At 42.6% G+C, this 21913-nt stretch overlaps 1 protein-coding gene across 1 annotated transcript in view; it reads right to left on the bottom strand.

Annotated features, from left to right (window-relative positions):
• LOC126442704 (uncharacterized) overlaps positions 1-21913 on the bottom strand; it is a 109103-nt gene that overhangs the window by 28593 nt on the left and 58597 nt on the right. Inside the window, exon 4 of the mRNA XM_050090754.1 lies at positions 7452-7579. Coding sequence (XP_049946711.1) covers positions 7452-7579 — 128 coding nt within the window. The remainder of the gene's footprint in view (positions 1-7451; positions 7580-21913) is intronic.

The raw sequence follows: 21913 nt of genomic DNA, 5'->3' as shown, positions 1-21913 counted from the left end.
TGATGCCTGGTGTAAGGAGGAGAAATGCGTACCATCACGTTTCCGACTTCGATAAAGGTCGAATTGTTGCCTATCGCGATTGTGCTTTATCGTATCACGACATCGCTGCTCGCATAGGTCGAGATCCAAGGACTGTTAGCAGAATATGGAATCTGTGGTTTTTGGAGGGTAATACGGAACGCCGTGCTGGATCCCAACGGTCTAATATGACTAGCAGTCGAGATGACAAGAATCTTATCCGCATGGCTCTAACGGATCGTGCAGCCACGTCTCGATCCCTGAGTCAACAGATGGGGACATTTTCAAGAGAACAATCATCTGCACGAACAGTTCGACGACGTTTGCAGCAGCATGGCCTATCAGCTCGGAGACCATGGCTGCGGTTACCCTTAACGTTGCATCACAGACAGGAGCGCCTGCGATGGTGTACTCAGTGACGAACCTGGGTGCACGAATGGCAAAACTTAATTTTTTCGGAAGAATCCAGGTTCTGTTTACAGCATCATGATGGTCGCATCCGTGTTTGGCGACATCACGGTGAACGCACATTCGAAGCCTGTATTCATCATCGCCACACGGGCGTATCACCCGGCGTGATGATATTGGGTGCCATTGGTTACACGTCTCGGTCACCTCTTGTTCGCATTGACGGCACTTTGAACATTGGACGTTACATTTCAGATGTCTTACGACCCGTGGCTCTACCCTTCTTTCGGTCCCTGCGAAATCCTACATTTCAGCAGGATAATGCATGACCGCATGTTGCAGGTCCTGTACGGGCCTTTCTGGATACAGAAATGTTCGACTGCTGGCCTGGCCAGCACATTCTCCAGATCTCTCACCAATTGAAAACGTCTGGTCAATGGTGGCCGAGCAAGTGGCTCGTCACAATACGCCAGTCACTACTCTTGATGAACCGTGGTATCGTGTTGAGGCTGCATGGCCAGCTGTACCTGCACACGCCATCTAAGCTAGGTTTGACTCAATGCGAAGACGTATCAAGGCCGTTATTACGGCCAGAGGTGGTTGTTCTGGGTACTCATTTCTCAGGATCTATGCACCCAAATTGCATGAAAATGTAATCACATGTCAGTTCTAGAATAATATATTTGTCCAATGAATACCCGTTTATCATCTGCATTTCTTCTTGGTGTAGCAATTTTAATGGCCAGTAGTGTAAATGATTCTTATTGGTTCTACTTCTTCTTTTCTAGGTACGAGCTGGCGTTACTCGGTGTGGGATCTGAACCCAGCAGCTGATAATGATGATGACGATGATGATGATCTCTGGGGGACGACTTCGATTGCTCAGAGGTAGATATCGCTTATTCTACAGTATTAAATTTTTTGTTGTTATTTTTGAGATGCTCTTGTCTGTAGATGTGCTCAATGCGAATATCGGTGTTCTGACACAACTACCAGCTACTAGTTCTTTAGCACCTGTGTTTTCGTTTGGGTTTGTTCATATTCTCTTAGACACATTCACCTACCGACGTCATAAACCTCCTCTAGTACCCATGTGGGATATGCACTTAATGACAAACATGCCCACTAATGATGAGTTGCTGGAAGTGTATTCCAGTAATGAACACAACAACAGTTTTACTTGTAAGTACTCAGAATTTATTATTATTATTATACGAATACGGATTTTTGTTTCTCCTTCCTTAGATACTTATCAACTGCGTCTCTTTCTCCTTCTTGTGTGCAGAGTTATTAGGAGTTCGACGTTGTTGAGGGGAAGAGCATTGTCCAAGTTAGGGGGAGAGCTGTCGTGACATCATGGGGTGAGTCGATACCAGAGCGGTCATACTGAGTCACTTTTCTGAGGTGCAGGAAAGGGGGTCCTGTAAGACACTCAGCTGTATACCATACCTTGATTTATATTCATAAGATTTTGATCAACTTATTGTGGGGTCCAGTTACATCTATCTTCAAAAGTAAACATTGCAAAAAAGCATGTCCTAATGCCCAGAATCATGATGAGAGGAATTTAAATTGTTTTCCATGGTTGCTTCTCGCTAGCGATAGAAATTACCTTAAAAATACAGGGCATACAGATACACAACAAACACCAGATATCCACTGACGATCTAATTTCTCGTATATGGCCGGATGTTGGAAAGCCATAAGGAGAAGACAAACATTAACACACTGTGTGGCACATCGACAAAGAAGTCAAGCGTAAATTAGGTGGTCCCTTCTTCTTGTCCATATTAGCTGAGAAACATCCAAAAAGTGTAGACCTGCTGCTAATCTCTGAAGGCGATAAGCAACACAGCGTTTGGATCAAATGCATGTCCCACCTACGTTCCTCTGAAATGAAAACAGAAAAGGTGCAAGACATTTTTGCTGTGGATGTCTCGTTTACCAAGAGCATGTATCTTGAAAGACCTGATTGAATGCTAGAGCCAGGAAACAATATGTGTGGAAATGCTTATCAAGGAAAAACGGTTCTAGAAGTTGAAGAATGCCTCTCCCCAACACTTCTGTCCCTTCGTCGTTTACGTCGATTTAGAGCGCCTCCTAGCTCCTGTGGTACAGTGTGAACGTGGTACCTCTGCCTCCCGTATCACTGCCACAAAATGATGATTGTGACATGTGGCTACCCATCAAGTTCTGTGCACGTATAACTCTAAAATTAAAATCTTATGTCAAGGGAATCGTGCGAGATGGTTGCTCACTGAGCTTGAAAGTCTTGTATGGGATGTTTATAACATTTATAGTGAAAACGTCCTCATGACCAATGTGAAGGAGAATGATGCACTGTACAAGCAGGCAGCTGATCGTTATATCTGGGGACTGTGACTGGACAGAGGTGAGGAAGCTCCCTGTAGAGTCTGTTGCCATGTAACGGGGAAGTCCCAGAGTGCAGCTGACAACCCATGTAACTTTAAGTACTAACTGCCACAGCACACAGCCATCTTTTCCACAATTTCAGTGAGCATGATGCCCACTTTCTAGTTCATCACTTTGACGAGTCTGGGTGGTAGGATGAAAAGATCAGTGTCATTGCTGACACCGTTGACAAATACATGCCGCTTCACAGGGGATCACACTGCTTCCTGGATTCACAACGCTTCATGCTCACGTCTCTTTAGAAATTTGCTGAACCAATGCGTCCTGAAGATATTCGTAGCAAAGGGAGCCACTTATCTCGATGGTGTAGAGTTTCAGCTTGTGATGGAGAAGAGGTCTTTCCATACGAATATCTGGACTGTCTAGTAAACTAAGAGGCATTTCCATAATGAATGCAAAAACAGCCACTTGGTGAATGAATGGCAGGACAGCATCTCTGATTTATCAGAACATGTAAAATGATGAACACCAATGTACATCTGACCGACAACATCTTCGAGAAGTTCTGTAGCCTATGGCTGAGATTTCGTGGGATGCCATGTTAAGAAAGACACAAGCCATTCTTGACCAACGTTGACATGCTTGTCTTCCTGGAACATGCGATTCACGAGTTACTTTGCCAACGTGTGCGCAGGTATGCCAAGGCAAATAACCTGCAAATGATCGAGGGGGAGTACAGGTTGTCTGACGATTTCAGTATCATCCTTTACCTGGTTGGAAACTGTCTCTACAGGCAAACCATGCAACAACGTCTACCATTTGGAGGGTTCTGATGGATGTCCAAAGGGGAAATCACCAGACTGAGGAAGGAGATCAAATATGTGGCTGCTGATGCTGTTGAGGGATATGTCCTAGAGGTAGAGCTGGACTATCCCACAAGTCTGCATGACAAACACGGTGATTTGCACAGCCTGAAAGACTTTCACGTTCAGGGACTTCAACAGGTGCCTCCTCTAGGACATTGGCGCTGCACCACAAATGCTTATCAGGAGACCTTTCCATTGAGGTTATACTGAGGTATATACTGCAATTCCAGCTGGAAGCAGGGGTGTCCTACCACGATCACAAGTGGTTCATCGGGGGGCATAGGTGTGGAAATCTGCTGCACCCAGACTATTTACTGATGTGTCTGGGTGGGTTTATTTGTTAGTAAAAAGGTAAAAAGGTGTTCCACTTGACTGGGTGTGTGTTGAATAGTTTGATGAGCTGTTTGTCACAGTTCTGACTGCATGTTTGAGATTATGAATGTTTCATTGCACACTGCGTGCGTCCATGTGTGTGTGCGTGATTGTATGTGTGTGTGTGTGAGAGAGAGAGAGAGAGAGAGAGAGAGAGAGAGAGAGAGAGACACAGAGTATATATTTCGTGTGGAACATGTACAATATGCATCCGTGTAAAGAAAGTATTTTATATGTTTATGGTGCGTGTGTGTGTGAGTGTGTGTGTGTGTGTGTGTGTGTGTGTGTGTGTGTGTGCGTGTGTGTGTGTGTGTGTGTATTGTTTTAGAGCTGCCATTGCTTTTGCTGTTCTAAGTATGTACACACTGAAAACTTCTCTCTCTCTCTCTCTCTGAGTTACTAATAAGTGTTTAATAGACATTGGAAATTAAAAAATTACCTTATTCACAAAAGAATGTGTATATTGTAATGAATCAATTACGAAATAACAAAACTGTTATGTATATAACAAATACGAGAAAAAATGGAAATTAAAAAGCTTTCAGTTGTTTTCACAATACAGTTGTTCTTCTTTTTCATATTTTGTAAATGAAATACCTCCTTTATCAGTTTTATATTGATGGCAGGAGCCACAGAATAAAGAAATCCTTTTCGAATACAATATTTTTTAAATTTACATACATACATACATGGCCGACCGGTTCTAGACGGGATCGCGATTTATCGCCTCCAATTCGTATTTGCGTAAGTAGAGCTTTGCGGATGTGCGCAAGGAATACTGCACGCGTTTACATGTGTGTGTGTGTGGGACGTGCGTCACGTCCTCGCTGTGACAGCATGCGGTTCGCGGTCAGCGGGCAGCTAACATCCCGTTTGCGGTCTGAGCCGCTTCGCGCTTCCGACAGCTCGGCTGTGGGCGTCACAACAACACAGGGCGAGGGAGGCCAGCGAGCGACACGGGCCGAGTCCACACAGTAGGGGGCCCGGCGCACGGTCAAACCCAAAATCACTGTAGTGGTGACACGTGGCTGCAGTCGACTCTTACCCGTACGTCGATAAGCAGTATAGAAAACGAAAAATGAAATTCAGAATTTCCCTCGTTGTGCAGGAGCAGTGAATTGGAAGGTGGTGCACACTTTTGAATCGGCACCTTCCAATACGTTGAATCCGTCGTCCTTGCCATGGCGGCATTGCGCTTTCTGCCATCTAGACCTAATCTATGCCGGCCGGTGTGGCCGAGCGGTTCTAAGCGCTTTAGTCTGGAACCGCACGACTGCTACGGTCGCAGGTTCGAATCCTGCCTCTGGCATGGATGTGTGTGATGTCCTTAGGTTAGTTAGGTTTAAGTAATTCTAAGTTCTAGGGGACTGATGACCTGAGTCCCATAGTGCTCAGAGACATTTGAACTATTCTGACCATACATACATACACAGTATGATGTGAGAGCCCAGTTACCACGGGCACAGGGTCAAAATCGTAAGCTGCGTCGTTACCTGGGCCACAGCACGCTTTGCCGTACTACTCTGCAGGGCTGTAGTGAAGAACCACGAGAGGAATTATCTCGAATACGAATACCTCAAGACTGCTGCAGCTGTCTGAAGACTCAAGTTTCATTCAGAAAGCAAAGTGTGTCTTTAAATCGAAACTATCTGTACAACATTGGTTTCACGGAATAACTTTTCGCAATTACACTTTTCCTAAGCAGGTGCAGTGTATAATCAACGAAGCGTATCTGCACCGCAAATGTAATAAAGAAGTCGTCCTTTAAACATTCTCGCAAGCTGTGAGGTACTAACTCTACAAAATATTGGATACGTATCAGGTAAATTGACTTTGCTGCAGTGAAATGCTTGGATGATGGTAACGAAAACAAGATGTAATGACAGGACATGATACGATGTCGGCAGAAACCATTCTTAAATACGGAACCCGCTACTATCAATCGTTGAAATTACCATCCCGCAAACATCCGTAATATTTATAGGAAAAAGATTTAATCTACCCAGAACCTTTTCAGTTCACTAAAACAGATATCGCCTAATTCTCTTCTCAAAGGATCCAAAATGAGGCTCACACGATACTTTAGGGACTGGCACGTTGCTACATACGCCACAAAAAGTTACACAAAGACACAGATCATACTGCGTCCTTTTACTTTCCATGTATACTACTGTCAGAATCCAAACAGCCATAATGCACAGTGGCCATTCTATGTGTTAAGGTTGGGTTGTTTGGGGAAGGAGACCAGACAGCGAGGTCATCGGTCTCATCGGATTAGGGAAGGATGGGGAAGGAAATCGGCTATGCCCTAAATCAGAATGGCCGGACACGGGATTGAACCGTAGTCCTCCCGAATGCGAGTCCAGTGTATGTGTTAAGACCACATAGCTTTTATTCCCGGTAGTGTGAAAATCACTGGTGGTAGTGTTCATAAATCATAGACAGAGAATTCAGACTCGATAATGGTTCGAGTTAGGCCACCAGACACGTGCAGAAAGGCTAACGACTAAGATGAATGCTCTCAGAAAGCAGCATCCGGTTTCACGTTAGTCTGAGATTTTCATTGGCCTTGACATATTCATAAAATGTTCTGGTTGTGACTGTAGTAGCACAGTGCCTTTAACAAAGCCACTCGCAGACGCAACACGCGCTAACTGGTGCACCTCAACTGCAGGTTTTCGTTATTGACGCGCGTCCTCTGTGGCTGCGGCGGCTGGGGCATTGCCGTGTCACACGGACAGTGCTGGCTGGCAGTGGTGAGCACAGGGGGCCGCCAATGGCGTCGAGCCACAAGTGTCAGCAGCGCTATCGTCTGGTCATGGAGTCCTGAGAAATGGTCACGTGAATGTTAAGGTGGGAAGACGTTGAACAGTTGTAACGAACTGTATAAATTATGTGGTATGTATACAGGTTCATTACGAGACTTGAAGTTGACGAACCTCCATGTTGAGAGAAGTAATTTTATAGGCCTCCCATATGGATTAGAGATTCTTAGGAAGCGAAAATGCTGATGGAGACTTTAAATGCCACACTAAGACTCTAGACCACTCTCCACTAAATATGAAGCTAACATGCTTCAGCTTCTAAAGCAGGATTGGATGCAAAGTTATCTGAATCTGTTAAAGAAGTAGCTAGCAAATACGAGAAAAGAAAGATACAGACGATTTTCTTCGATCTCTAACCATTCCGAGCTTAGCCTCCCTGTGTCATAGCCCCAAAAGGCTCACAGAAGTAGAGGTTGATTCAGAATTCTTCCAGATGGTTAGTATTAGAACTGGAGAGCCAAAGATAGCTACAGTATGAAGCAGGTAAACTGGGAAACACTCTCCAAGAACTGGCCAGGTGGTGTGTGTCATTTTCTCACCCCCTGTACGTATAATACAGATTATAAGAGGAGGAAAAAACTCCACTTACCATACGTTCGAATGCGATGGGAACCAACAGTTGTGAGAAGTGCGTCGCACCGAGTGAGAGCAGCTGCGCCAAGTCCCACCAGTAGCTGGAGAGGCGTTCCCGGTAAACAGCCGCCTGGGCCTGCAGTTCTGCACAAGACGGGAGACGACGGATTCGTGAACAAGCCAGTGGATCTGACTTCTGTAGGAAGCACAGCTTTCACTTTCTGCCCCCACAAAGTGTATGCAGGTAGCATTTACCATTTGAAACTAGATCAAAACACTATGTCAGTAATCGTATGAGTTACAGAATGGACACCTTGACCGGACGTTACAAAGCTCATATTCCAGCGAGAAATTTAAAGAGCACATCAAGCAAAGAGAGAGGAGTATCGCCACCTAACGTAGATCCAGTAATAAAAATTAACCTAAGGGTAGAAGTATCAAAATATCTGAAGAAGTGGAAATATACAACTATTTCAAAAAACACCCACACAGCTTGCCCAACAATAAGACAGTTTTAAGAAATAAGAGATCTTGAGATAAATTCCAGTCAGTTTTATGTGTTAATAATAGAAAGTAACATTAATGAGGATGTATTGTTTGGCTATTTCACTTTGACATACTGACAAGCATAGGACGTAACGATTTGCACAGGATCGTGTCTATGCTGGTTTTATAATATGAGTAGTCTTTATGATGTTTCCCATGAGTTTTATCTTTTGTATGGAAATCAGGAAGAATTATGCCCACTCATACGCGTTTTTATATTTAGGGTGTATTAATTTAACGTAAGTAATATATTTTAATAATTCAGTAAAAAATTGAATAAGGTGTTTTGCAAGTGTAGCTAAAAAAAGCCATTCTCGGCCTAAACGTTCTAAGGACCATGGAAATGTATGACTACGTTTGTAATGGTAGAGTACCTTACATATTAACAGTACATTTTGCAATTACATGGTGATACACAGAATGTTCTGTAATTGGTGACAAGTATCCCATCACATGTTTTTATCTCATTCTTGTACTCCTTTCTCTTTTTATTTGTCCAGTGGATCAATTCATGTACGAAAGTTGTTGTGAAGGCGATTTATACCTTTGTTATGTTAATATGGTACAAAGGATACATATGTAAAATTATATATATATATATATATATATATATATATATATATATATATATATATATATCATTATTACTGCCATGGTTTCATGAGCAGCCAAGCTACTGTAAGCCTTTGACGATGGATACCATATGTACTATTACGCACTATCACAATAAAGAAGTGTCTTATCTTATTTCTTTACGTCAAATGATTGTATCGTAAACAAAATGGCAAATTCTGTTAACGAATGTAAACGCAATGTTAAGATACTCTGATATAAAACGTTTACTGTGGGATGTATAATCACTGCTAAGAACAAAGAAGAAACGACTTGTGAATATGTTACCCACCAACGGCCTCAGTTGTCATATGAACAACATGAACAGTGATTTGAGGGGATTCATGTTAGTGAGGTTAACATCAGTAACAATAAATTTACCTTATGCCATAACTATGATCCTTACGCTCATCTAAAGTTGATGTACACTCGGAGATAGGAGGCTCAACATACAGAGACAACAGTGAGATATACACACGTCAGAAGATTCGTAAATTTTGACACCTCCAGTGGCCCAATGCAAGTGATGTACAGTTTTTAGCATTTGTTGTAATATAACTCCCTCATGTATGGGATGATAGTGGCGTTCTATACATGCCATCTGCCCTTCACATTTCGGTTATTGCTGTATACCTGTATAAAGGGCATAGGATCGAAACTGTAGTCGTGAAAACAAATAATTTTACAGTTAATGGCAGATACGTCGTCATTGAGAAAAATACAGCATTTTTTTAAATGTCTGTGCAGGATTTTTCGCATTTCGTCCTTATGCGAGCTTATTTTCAGTACAGAAAAGACATTGCTACAGATGGAGAATGATGTGTGTACACGATGTTTATTGTGTTCCTAATGCTATTGGAATTACTCAGCGGCAAATCGCAAAAGAGAAAGTCCAAGGAACGTGCATCTTTATGTCTCTGTAAAAAAACGAATCTTCGGCATGAGGGACTTGAGAGCATCGTACCGACACATTACACTGGCATCTGGCTGTAGGGCAACGACTGCAGAATGTATAGCCACGGCTTGGGGTGGAGACAACAGAGTGCTGAGAAGTTCACCAGCCATCACAGACAGACCGATGTAACCTGGGTTGAGATCTGTGGCTACCACTGACACCACACCACAAGCAGCATAGTGTAGGACGTTCTGTGGTGTTCAGCGGCGGGAGTCGCTTTTGCCTGTGGCGGTCAGGTCGACGCTGCTCTGTCCTCAGGTGGCCTCGTGAGACTGCACGGGAAGCAGCGGTCGTCGAGATGCCTACCCCTCCAGCCCACAGAAACAAACGGGGGTTAGGAAGACTCGCGATCAAACCATGTCGAAGGCATGTGGAAGAGTTCTTAGGAATTTCGAAAATTGTTCAGAAATTTGGAAGCCAAATTATTATTCAAATTGGTTCTCGAGATAAACAATCAGTATCTCTGGAAAATATCATTCACATAGTTCTGTATGTTGCAAGGGCACATAAGTGCGAAGACATCCGCACAATTACCTAAAGAGCTCTCACACTCAAGTTGCTGACAAGAATATTTGTATAAGAGGAAAAAGAAGATTGAGGAAGTGCTAGATTACGATCAATTTGGTTTTAGGAAAGGTAAAGGCATCAGAGAAGGACTTTTGGGTTGGCGATTGATGATTAAAGCGAGACTTAAGGAAAATCTAGAAACGTTCGTAGGATTTGTAGTTAGATAAAAATCGTACGATAATTTAAAATGATGCAGGATTTCCGAAACTCTCATAAAAATGGGTGTAACCCCTAGCAAAAGAAGGGTTACGTGCAATATGTACATCAAACAAGGGGAAAAAATAGGAAGACCAATAACAGCTCAGATTAGGAAAGGTGAAGGACATACATGCAATCGCCCCTACCATTCAATCTGTACATCGAAGAAGCAATGACAGACATAAACGAGGGGTTCAGAAATGGAATTAAAATTCGTGCTGGAAGGATATCAATGACGGAATAGCTGATATCATTGCTGTTCTCAGTGGAGGGAGAGGTAATTGTAGGAGGTGTTGAACAGAATGAACAATCTAATGTGTACACTCTATGAATAAACTGAAGAAAGACTAAATTAATGAAGTCTAGCAGAAATGGGATCAGTGTTCAAGTTAAGGTCAGAACTATAGGCGAGGATCTAGACCAACTAAAAGAATTCTGCTGCCTTGAGAATAAAGTAACTCATAATGGACAAGTTAAAGAGAACATAGAAAGTAGAGAAGAACATTCAGAGAGGATGATCCTGGCCAAACGAAGTCAACTAACATCAAATGTCAGTTTTGTAACAACGAAAACAAACAATTATTGATAAAATTATTTAATAGGATAGATAAAAGAATCTACTCACGAAGCAGCGGCAGAACACATATGAAAGACTGTTGTGATTGGTAAGTTTTTGGAACCAGTGGCACCTTCTTCAGGCAGAAGGGTTGAAGGGGAAAGAAGAAGGGTGAAGGAAATGGACTGAAGAGGTCTAGGAAAAGGGGTAGATTTTGGGAAAGTCACCCAGAACAGCGGGTCAGGGAGTCTTACCGTACAAGATGAGAAGGAAAGACTGACTGTTGGGGACTGCATCGGACAGGATTCGGAAACCTGAGAGCTTAAAGGTGGAACACAGGGTAACACGCAAGACAGAGATTACTGCTAAAACAGTGATCACAAGTTAATAAGAGTGTGTCCTCCTATCACCACCTATAGTAGCCCTGTAACTGGCAAAACATATTCTATCAAAGGGAGAGCCAGCTGCGAAACGACACAAGTCATATCCCAGCTATTATAACACTGTTCAGCCTTCTAAATAGGCATGACTACCATCAGATTATCAGTTAGGATGAATGGGTATAGGGTGAGGGTATACACTGCCAACTCACAATATCCTGTGGCAGAGCGTGCTCTACAGCATGACATTCGTGACCTCGGTGCCTGTTTCACCATCTGGATCTTCCCCCAGACACCAGTTTCTCAGAACTCCGTAGGTGGGAACTACCTCTACAACATGCCCTTGGTTCTCACCACCCAGCTTTTTATCACTGTAACTGCTCTTTGCTTCACTCCGTTTCAGTTTCCTGCATCTTTCATTGTATTTCCCATCTATTTTTCACCGCGCCATCCCACCTCTGTTATTCTCTGCCTCGTGATGACTCGGTGTTGTGTGACGTCCTTAGGTTAGTTAGGTCTAAGTAGTTCTAAGTTCTAGGGGACTGATGACCATAGATGTTAAGTCCCATAGGCTCAGAGCCATTTGAACCAACCCACCTCTGTTATGTACAATGCACTTAGCTTCTCACTCTTTATAACTTGTGATAAATGTCTTAGCAGCAATCTCTGTCGTACATATCACCTCGTCTTCTACCTTTAAGCTCTTAGGTTTTCAAATCTCGTCCGATGCAGTCCCCAACAATTAGTCTCCCTTTCTCATTCGTACAGTAAGTCTCCCCTGACCCACAGTTCTGGGTGACTTTCCCAAAATCTACCCCTTTTCCTAGACCTCTCCAGTCCTTTTCCTTCACCCTTCGTCCTTCCCTTTCAACCCTCCTACCTAAAGAAGGAGCCACTGGCCAGAAAGCTTGTCAATCACAACAGTCTTTTATGTGTGTGCTCTGCTGCCGCTTGGTGAGTAGTTTTTTTTTTATCTATCCAATTAAATGTCGGTTTTAGTTGGAGGACGAGTAACTCATAGTGTAAGTTTGGAGCACAGTATTCTATGAAAGTGAATCATGGACAGTGGGAAAACCGGGACAGAAGAGAACTGAAGCGTTTGATATGTGGTGCTAGAGAAGAATGTCGAAAATTAGATTGACTGATAAGAAAAGAAACGATGAGGTTCTCAGCAGAATCGGTGAAGAATGGAACTTACCAAATATGGGACAGCATTTTGTTCTTGGTCATGCAACCTTATTGTTCCCTCTTGGTTCTTGTACGTATTACCCGTCTTTCTTTGCAACTTACTCTTATTTTTCTCAATATTTCGAACATTTTGCAGAATTTTACATTTCCAGATGGTTTTTCTAGGTCTACAGGGCCTATGAATGTGTCCATTTTATTTCCCAAGTTTTGCTTCCCTCATCAGTTACAATGTCAGACGTGCTGCTCTCGCGTGCTAATAGCCTTCTGACAGTCAAAATGATCGCCATCTATCGTATCCTCTATTATCTATTCCATTCCTCTGTATATATTATTTCTGTCGACAAATTCCATACATGAGGTGTTAAGCTGATTGTGCGATAGGCCTCGCAAGTATCTGCTTATATCTTCAGGGTTGTATCTAACGGTATAGCGCCATTCTCGTATATTCTAGACGCCAACTTCAGTAGTTCTTGGTTGACACTTTCGCCAATGATTTCGGAAACTCCGAAGGTATGTTACCTATCGCTTCTGCCCTCCAAAGCTGTGTTAAGCTCTGACTCTTATGTGGGGTCGCCGAGCGAGGTGGCGCAGTGGTTAGACACTGGACTCGAATTCGGGAGGACGACGGTTCAATCCCGCGTCCGGCCATCCTGATTTAGGTTTTCCGTGATTTCCCTAAATCACTCCAGGCAAACGCCGGGATGGTTCCTTTCAAAGGGCACGGCCGACTTCCTTCCCCGTCCTTCCCTAATCTGATGAGACCGATGACCTCGCTGTCTGGTCTCCTTCCCCAAACAACTCAACTCAACTCTTATGTGGGATCTCCAGTGTCTTCCACAGTGATTCTCATTTCTTCTTCTGTCAAGTCATCAGACGGGTCTTTCCCCTCGTAGATGCCTTCAGTTTACTCTCTCCACCTACCTGCACTCTCCTCTGCATTTGACAGTGGAATTCCCAATGCACTCTTAAAGATTACATCAAATGTTCTTTTGAGTAATCTGTTCAATGAATAAATCTTTCAGACGCCCATGTGTTATTCTTTCTCTTCACATTTTTCCAACAGCCATTTCGCTTTGGTTTCACATCTACCCCCAGTTACTTCGTTCCCAAGTGACTTATACTGCTGTATTCCTGTGTTTCTCTGAACGGTTTTGCACCTTCTACATTTACCGATCAGTTGCAGTGTTTTTTGTTTGCCAAGGTTTCTTTTCCGTTAGCTCCTTATATCTACCTTTGTTTGATATATGGAACATAAAATCCCGTCTGAGGCCTGCGATCATTTTTATGTTAATAATTGGCCACCGATGCTGTTCAATCGCATGAGATGTTCAATTGAATCTTTTATTAGAACATGTTATGCGTTTGGGATTACACCCATCTTCAGACATATGTTACAAGCAAGTACAAAACATAAGTGAACAGCCCACTCAACACGTCTCAACGTTACAGAAAATGAGATCTGGTCTTATGAGTTACATACCACAAACTTAAACTTCTTCCTACCCTACCAGGCGTACAGTCTTGACAACTCACAGAAAGTGTCAGGGCGCTGCATGGTCATGTGCTCCATGCATTCACATGTAATTCAATAATAATATACTCAGAATATAAATCTAACAGTGTGTAATTACGACAGGCTAACGGGTACTCGGAAAAATTTTGTACGAGAGTTTGGAGCTAAAATTCTTAACAAGACGCGGCAGTCAGGCCGCCAAAAATTAAATAGTAATATTGTGTCAATGGAATATTTATTTATTTATTGATTTATTTAACCTGGCAAGATTAGGGCCATCAGGCCCTCTCTTACATCTAACCAAGCATTCTACTTATTTTACATTCACATGTTTTAGTAGACATGTTAAACTACATCTAGTACAAAAAGTGAAATAAACAATTAGGAAGGTACACCTGGAAAATACATACATATAGAGTTTATATTCGTAGAACATAAGTACTGTTATAATTAGACATTATTGAAGAGACAGATTTTAGATAGGAGTGCTAGCAGCAGGGAGTATGAGGGAGACTCATGGTGAAGGGAGGAGAAGAATAGAGAGACATGGTGAAACATAAAGGAAATATAAAGGAAAAGAAGATTGTGTGGCTAATAGAGATAGATGAAGAGGAAGGCATCTCAGGAGCAAGATAGGATGCGCTAGCTTTGCTATTTGACAGATGAGAGGATTGGCCTCGTACATTAATTTTGTGGAGAACGTTATGAGGATGATAGCAGGAAATGCTTCAACTTCTTCTTAAAAGCAGCAGGAGATTGAATTTTGCGCAAGGTAAGGGGCAGTTTGTTCCAGAGGCGGACAGCGGCAACTGAGAAGGAGTTTGCTAAAGTTTTTGTTTTGTGAGTGGGCACAGTTTGGATACCAAATAAGAGTGACCTCGTGTTTCGATTATGATGGCATGACAGGTTTTTAATCTCTGAAGCAAGGTACTGGGGTGCTTGCGCGACGAGGAGTCGGTGAAGTAGACATAGAGTGTGGCAGTCACGCAATTTGTCCGGCCGCAGCCACCCTAGCTCGGAGTACGAAGCACTAACATGATCATATCGGCGAATGTTGCAGGCGTAACGCACACAGGCATTCATGGTTAGCTTAGCCGTCTTTTGTTTTCACTACTCTTGCCTTGTTGGATCACGTCACAATAGTGGAGGTTCGGTAGAACGAGTGCTTGCACGAGCTGGCGTTTCAAGTCCTGTGGAAATATGTTCCGAAACTTTTTGAGAGCATAGAGACAAGCAGACGTCTTTCGGCACACTGCGACTGTATTCTCCACCCAGTTGAGATGCTCATCCAAAGTTACACCCAAGTTCTTAACTGTTTTCTGATATGGTATTGGAGTACCGCCGAGCAGAACAGGAGGTAGCCGTTCGCGGAAATCTGAACTTATCAATTTCTGATGGGCTATTAAGATTACTTGCGTCTTTTTTGCATTTAGTTTAAGTCCCATGTCACTACTGAAGACAGATCATCATTCATCTGACCGATTGCAGTGTTTACATCTTCAGGTCTGACACTTAGGTAGAGCTGGAGGTAGTCGGAATAGAAATGATATTTACAGGAGGACACAACCAACGAAATATCGTTGACATATAAAGAAAACAAAAGTGGTCCTAAGTTTGATCCTTGTGGCACTCCCGAGGAAACACGTTTCCAGGAAGATTTTTCATTTACGCAGACAACACATTGCGGTCTGTCTTTTAAGTAGCTTTCAAACCATCTCATTGCACTATCAAAGAAATTAAGCTGTTGCATTTTTCTGAGCAATATGTCAAAATTAACAGTGTCAAAAGCTTTGCAGAAGTCCAGTAACGTCAATATTGTTGCCTTTCGATTGTCGATGGCATATTTCAGGTCATCAGTTACTTTAATTAGAGCAGTGTTTGTGCTGTGATGTTTACGGAAACCGGATTGAAATTTGTCATATAGGCTGAATTCATTCAAGTGTTCAGTGATTTGGTCATGAACAATACATTCAAGTGCTTTGGAAACAGCAGGCAGTATGCTAATTGGTCGGTGATCACTAGGCAGTTGCGGGTTTTCGATCTTAGGGATGGGTCGAATTATGCTTCTTTTCCATGCAGTGGGGTATATTCCGTTCACGAGGGAAAAATTAAATATGTCAGTTAAGACAGGTACTAAGATATCGGCAACATTCTTAATCATGGTTATACCGATACTGTCGTTGCCTATTGCATCAGAAGAGATTCTCATTATTGCTTTTCTTGCCGTATTTGTTGTTACATGTTTTAGACGGAAGGTATCGTTGTTAGTTATCCTGGTTGGGGATTCTTATGGTCGGTAATTATCAGCCGTGCGGGTATTCAGAGGTGCAGAGAAGAATTCATTTAATTCGTTAGCTGACACATGAAAAGTAGTTTCCGATTTTGCCTTTCCGACCCCCAAACTACGGAGATTCTTCCATAGAGTCGTGGGCGTCGGATCGCTGCATACAAGGGAGCGAGCGTGCCTGATTTTAGCATTGCGAATGCATTGTTTCACTCTGTTCTGTAGCTTTCTATATTCTTCGAAACGCTCGGGTTTCGGATCTGCCTTGAAACGCCTATGGGCAGCATCCCTATTAGTCATCATTTGACGTAATTCAGCTGTCAGCCATGGAGCAGGAGATTTTCTTACACGGATTTTGCGCACAGGTGCATGTTTGTCATAGAGGGCAGTGAGTTTAACACCAAGTTCATTAATTTTGCCGTCGATTGTAGGTTCTCTGATTATTTGATGCCATGAGATTTCTGAGCAATCGGCTGTTAGAGCGTCAAGGTCAATACGTTTCATGTTCCTCCAAGTTACGTAACGCGATTTGATCCTTGGGGGCTGCACAGAGTAGGCCACGAATATTACATCATGTGCTGAGAGGCCAGGGTCCGATGTTTGACCAACATCTCTTACTTTGTCAGTCTGTTTCGTTGCGATTACGTCTATAAGAGTATGACTGTGCGCCGTATGGTGTGTAGGTTGTAATGGAAGAATGTTCATGCTATTGCAACTAAACAGTCTTCTTAGGTTTATTGCGGAGGGAGTGTCTCTTAGCAGGTCTATGTTCAAGTCACCCATTACGATGACATGTTCGTAATGACACTGAAGTGAATGTAATTCCAACTGGAAGGAACCCATTGAGCTTATTTTTGGCGGCTTGCACACGACGCCAGTCAAGAACTTCCGACTTTGTATATTTATTTTAATGAACTTGAATTCAGCCTCTTTTTCTTCAGCAGGGTTTGACGTACATAATACTTTCGCTTTGCGGTCTGTTCGAATATACGCGCCGACGCCGCCACCTCGCTTTTTTTATCTGTCTGCCCTAAGAAATGTGTACCCTGGGAGATGAATAGATGCAGAGGATATGTGTGGTTTCAACCACGTTTCGGATAAGAGGATTACGTGGTAGTTTAGTTGGTTGAAGAGGAGGCTAAGTTCTTCGTAATGTGCAGGTAAAGACTGGATGTTGCAGTGAGCCGCTAAAAGCTCTGACGCGTTCCGCCGAGCAGCCTGGAGTAGGGTGGCAGACTGGTTTGTCACTTTGTTAGGCACTACCTGCCGCGAGGGGCACTGGCCGCTGCTGCCGACGAGTGACATAACACAGGGGTGTCCAAGATTTTGCGCGCCCTGTTTGTGACTCCGCGAGTGCCGAAAGAAAGGCGACTGCAAGAGATTTCCTGAGGTTGCGGGAGAATAGAAAATGGATTAGTGGTATTCGGTGCAAGGAGAATATGACCAAAATAGTGACGGCTGTGTGTCACTGTGTATCCTATGTCGTAAGAGGAGAAATGTAATTGGCATATTTGAAACATCTTAGGGTGGAAATAAGGGAAAGGGGAGTGATTTAAGAGGCCGATGCTGCCAGCAGAGAGAAGTAAGCTTCATAATTAATAGATTATCGTAGGAAGCTAGAATTGAATTGAGATTTACTAAAGTGATACTGGTAGTGATTATCGTAGGACGCTACAATTAGATTGAAATTTGCTAAAGTGATACTGATAGTGATTTTTGTTATGAACAATTTAAACCGAAGAGATGGGTGATTAACGAACTAAAGGAGAGACTAATAATTACAATAGAACTATTACAGAATGGAAGAGAAAATGAAAACGAAAAAAGTATTAGCAGTAACTAAAATTAAGTAATGGTTAGAGCTATAGATACAAAAAAATAGTAAAAAGTTAATACAGTTACAAAAACAATTAGTTGAAGGTACAAATATGGGTATAATTAAAAAGTTAATACTATTACAAGACTATATCAGAGTATAGGGCTGTTACAATTTGCAAATGGTGTTAAGTTTGCACTTTTGGCTCGAGTAGCTTCACTTAATACTATTCAGTTCTGTCATGTTTGTGACTGTCTTCTTTCCAGCTGCTGTCTTAATGATTACTCTGCCATCCTGAGTCCACACATTCTGAAGACCGAAATGGGATATGGCACTGTTTAAAATCTTTAGCCGTTCGTGTGTCAGATCTTCCCTTATTGTAAGCCCTGTCCTTGCTAACTTCTTCTTCTGGGTAAAGATCTCTGCCCTTTTTCGGTACGAGAAAAATTTAATTATTATTTGACGAGGTTTGGTAGCACCTGGTAGTTTTCGCCCCACCCGATGACTCCTGTCAATGTCTGCCTTGGTCACTTCAACGCCTAATTTTTCACGTGCAACCCGTATAAGCAGGTTGTCGGTGTCTTCTTCCTTATTTTCTGCTACTCCAAACAGTCGTAGACTATTTCGCCTTTGGTACTGTTCTAGCTCGTCTGTTGCGGCAGATAGTTTCACTTCCAACTCTCGTGCCTTTTTCTCGTATTCAGACACAGACTTTTTTAGTGCTGTAATTTCGGCAGTATTCGCCTCAACAGTTTCACGCATTTTGGCCAATACTGCTGCCGTTACAGTATCCGGTATAGTGCCTGCTATCAGATCGAGATTGTTTTTATCGTGAAGCGCAGCGTTTACCTCAGAGCGGACCAGCTCCGCTATACCGGGAGCCGCGGCCGCACCTTCCGCCAAGAGCAGACCCGACGCACCTGCTGCTTCCCCGCTGCTGGACGCGCTGCTGTTGACTCTTCTGTTTACCATTTTCTCAAAGATATTGGCGGAGCACAGAAAAAAATAGCACTACTGCACAGAACACTGTTGTTTACACAATTTCCACTGGTACTAGACAACACCACCTGCGAGAACACCTTCGAGTTCAACTAAATTTCGCGAGCCGAACGTAACACGTGTTACACTGCAGCCGCCATGATACTCCATATGTTGGACCATGTTGCCAAAAAATAACTAGAGCCTTCAGGAAGGCTGGCGTTTGCGTAAGCTTCCATACAAAGAAGAAGTTGGGGGGAATATTAGTACATACGGATGAAGGGAAAACAGATAAGTTTAAGCAATCCAGTGTATACGAAATTAAGTGTGGGGGATGTGCTGGGACATACATTGGCCAGACGGGTAGGGATTTTGCCACAAGGTTTAGAGAACATAACTATAGTAACAATAGTGGGCTGGGGTGCCATATGAGGGAGACTGGCCAAAAGCGGGCCCCGATAGAAGATAGCCCAAGAATTCAGCATTTGTAACCTAAAGGGAAGATTTTAGATAACTTTGAAGATCTGGAGATCTACGCACGTATACAGCACGCTGCACACCCAGTATTTAATAAACAGGCTTCTGGTGGGAACAACTGGTTTTCTGGCTTGTTTGAACGGATACTATTTTGAACTTGGTATCTATTATCCCCTCATTAGAAGTATGATTGTGTATTTTATAGGAGCTGGTGGTGTTCTGTCGACGTACCGTTATGATAAGCTACGTTTTTTGCCCAGTGGTTGGCTAGTTTATCGTCATACAGGGAAAGTTAGATGAGCATATAGGTTGTCATTTACAGATTTGTCCACCACGGTGCCCTTTGGGTGCTCTTTGGTGACACCATGGTTTATTTTATTGATTTTAGACTAAAGTTTTAACACTTTTAATGTTTTGTATTTGTTTTTTAAAAACCTATAGCTCTCCGGAATCCGGATAGCATAGGTAGGACTCGGGCAATTGTCGTGCCACTAGTTTATATAAGGAATGTATGAGGTATAGCCCACGTATCTTTTGCGATTTTATGAAAATGCTCTTCTTCTCACCATTAAACTTTTTCCATGTGGCAGAGGGGTGTAAGTTGGTGTCTGGGCAGTCATGGCCCATGAGTATCAGTTGGCTGCAACTGGATAGGCGGATGGGCCGATGTGGTTGTCGTTGGCTATAACAGATGGCGCCTAAGACGTTTGTGTACGCGAGCTGATCACAGGGCTTTAGTTTATGATGGATAATGTTGGTTATATTTAATTTGGTGGTATTCTTTTACAGATTTGAGAGGTTGAAACGTTTATTCACCGAGAAACTCCCCCCCCCCCCCTCTCCCTATTATTTATTTTATATTGACATATGTTTTGAGTAGTGTTTAGTGCCACTACTGGCTATAGGCATAGTATGGCAATGTAAAAAATTTGGAGTTTAAAAAAAATTAAAAAAACTTTTAGTGTTAACGTGTACAGAAGTACTATTCCGACTGCTAGTCGTAATTACACACTGTTAGATTTATATGATGAGTATATTATTCTTAAATTACATGTTAACACATGGAGCACATGTACCGAGGGCGCTTCCCTGCTGGTTGACTTGTTTAGCGTCAGTATACGCTCTGCTTCAAGACTGCTCGTGCCGCAGTCATATGTTATTCGACACTTTCTTTGAGTTGTCAAGGCTGTACGCCTGGTTGGGTAGGAAGGAGTTGAAGTTTGTGGTATGTAACTCATATGACTACATCTCACTTTCTGTAACGTTGAGACGCGTTGAGTGTGCTGTTCGCTTATGTTTTGTACGTGTTTGTAACATATGTCTGAAGATGGATGTTAAACCTGAAACGCGTAACATGTTCTAATAAAAGAGTCAATTGAACATCTCTTAACTTTATAGCGATTGTAGAGCATTGGTTGCCAGTTATTAACTTTGTTTTTCCAACTTCTGTGATGCCCTTTTCATAGATGTCCATTCCTGTTCAAATGAACTGCCTGTGTGGTATTCATCAACGTAGTATCTACAGCCCAAGAGAAATTCAGACGCATTTCATGAATGCTCTCCACTTCAGTGTCCCACTCCTTTCCGCATTTATTCTTCCAGACAATTCTCTTAAACTCGTATCCACTCTTCATCGCAATTCAATTGAGATCTGAGCTTATATCTGGCCCTAGGCGAGCCACACAATCTAAGAGCAGGATTTAGAAAACGATAAATTTCGACTTCTAGCCGTAGATAATCGGACAATTCTTCCCATAAATACAGAAGTACGAGTATTAACAAGAGCCTCACCAGGACGTTACCTCACACGGAACTTTCCTGTGCCTCGATCCTTTTGGAAGCGTACCTCCCGTGAGGAAGCGAGAGTTTTCTATAGCTACCGACGGTTGCGAGTTAAAACAAAGAGCGACAGAGGGAGAGAGAAAAGGAATCCCTTCTCTTCCACTCCGCTCCAAGGCCAAACCTCATGTGCAATCATGACTGTTTGTACTGAAGCAATAATGTTAAGTAATTGCAGTTTTGATATTTTTATCATTATGTAATTTGTTAAAAGAAAGGCGAACAAACATGTAAAAGTAATGCATCCACAGTTTGAAACAGTTACACTGTTTTACATCTAAGTCAACTTAAAGATGCAGAGCTACAATTTTTGTGGTATGTGTATTCTGATATAAAGCATAACATGCAACAGTTGCAAAATTGTACTTCAGCAGTTGATTTTATCACTGGGATGTGTATCAACAGTTGTGCATGTCCCATCAAGAGGAACGTGTATTCTTATGTGTCTCCATTGTTGTTGTTGTTGTTGATATTAGCAGAAGTAGTATAATTATCACTACCGCATGCTGCTCGTGTACTTCACATGTCATAATGTTGACTTACTGAGATGTCAGGTTATATGTAAGAGA

This window comes from Schistocerca serialis, unplaced genomic scaffold, assembly GCF_023864345.2.
Source record: "Schistocerca serialis cubense isolate TAMUIC-IGC-003099 unplaced genomic scaffold, iqSchSeri2.2 HiC_scaffold_1401, whole genome shotgun sequence".
NCBI classification, from domain to species: Eukaryota; Metazoa; Arthropoda; class Insecta; order Orthoptera; family Acrididae; genus Schistocerca; species Schistocerca serialis.
The sequence above is the reverse complement of the archived record's forward strand: the minus strand, read 5'-3'. Positions and strand labels throughout refer to the sequence as shown.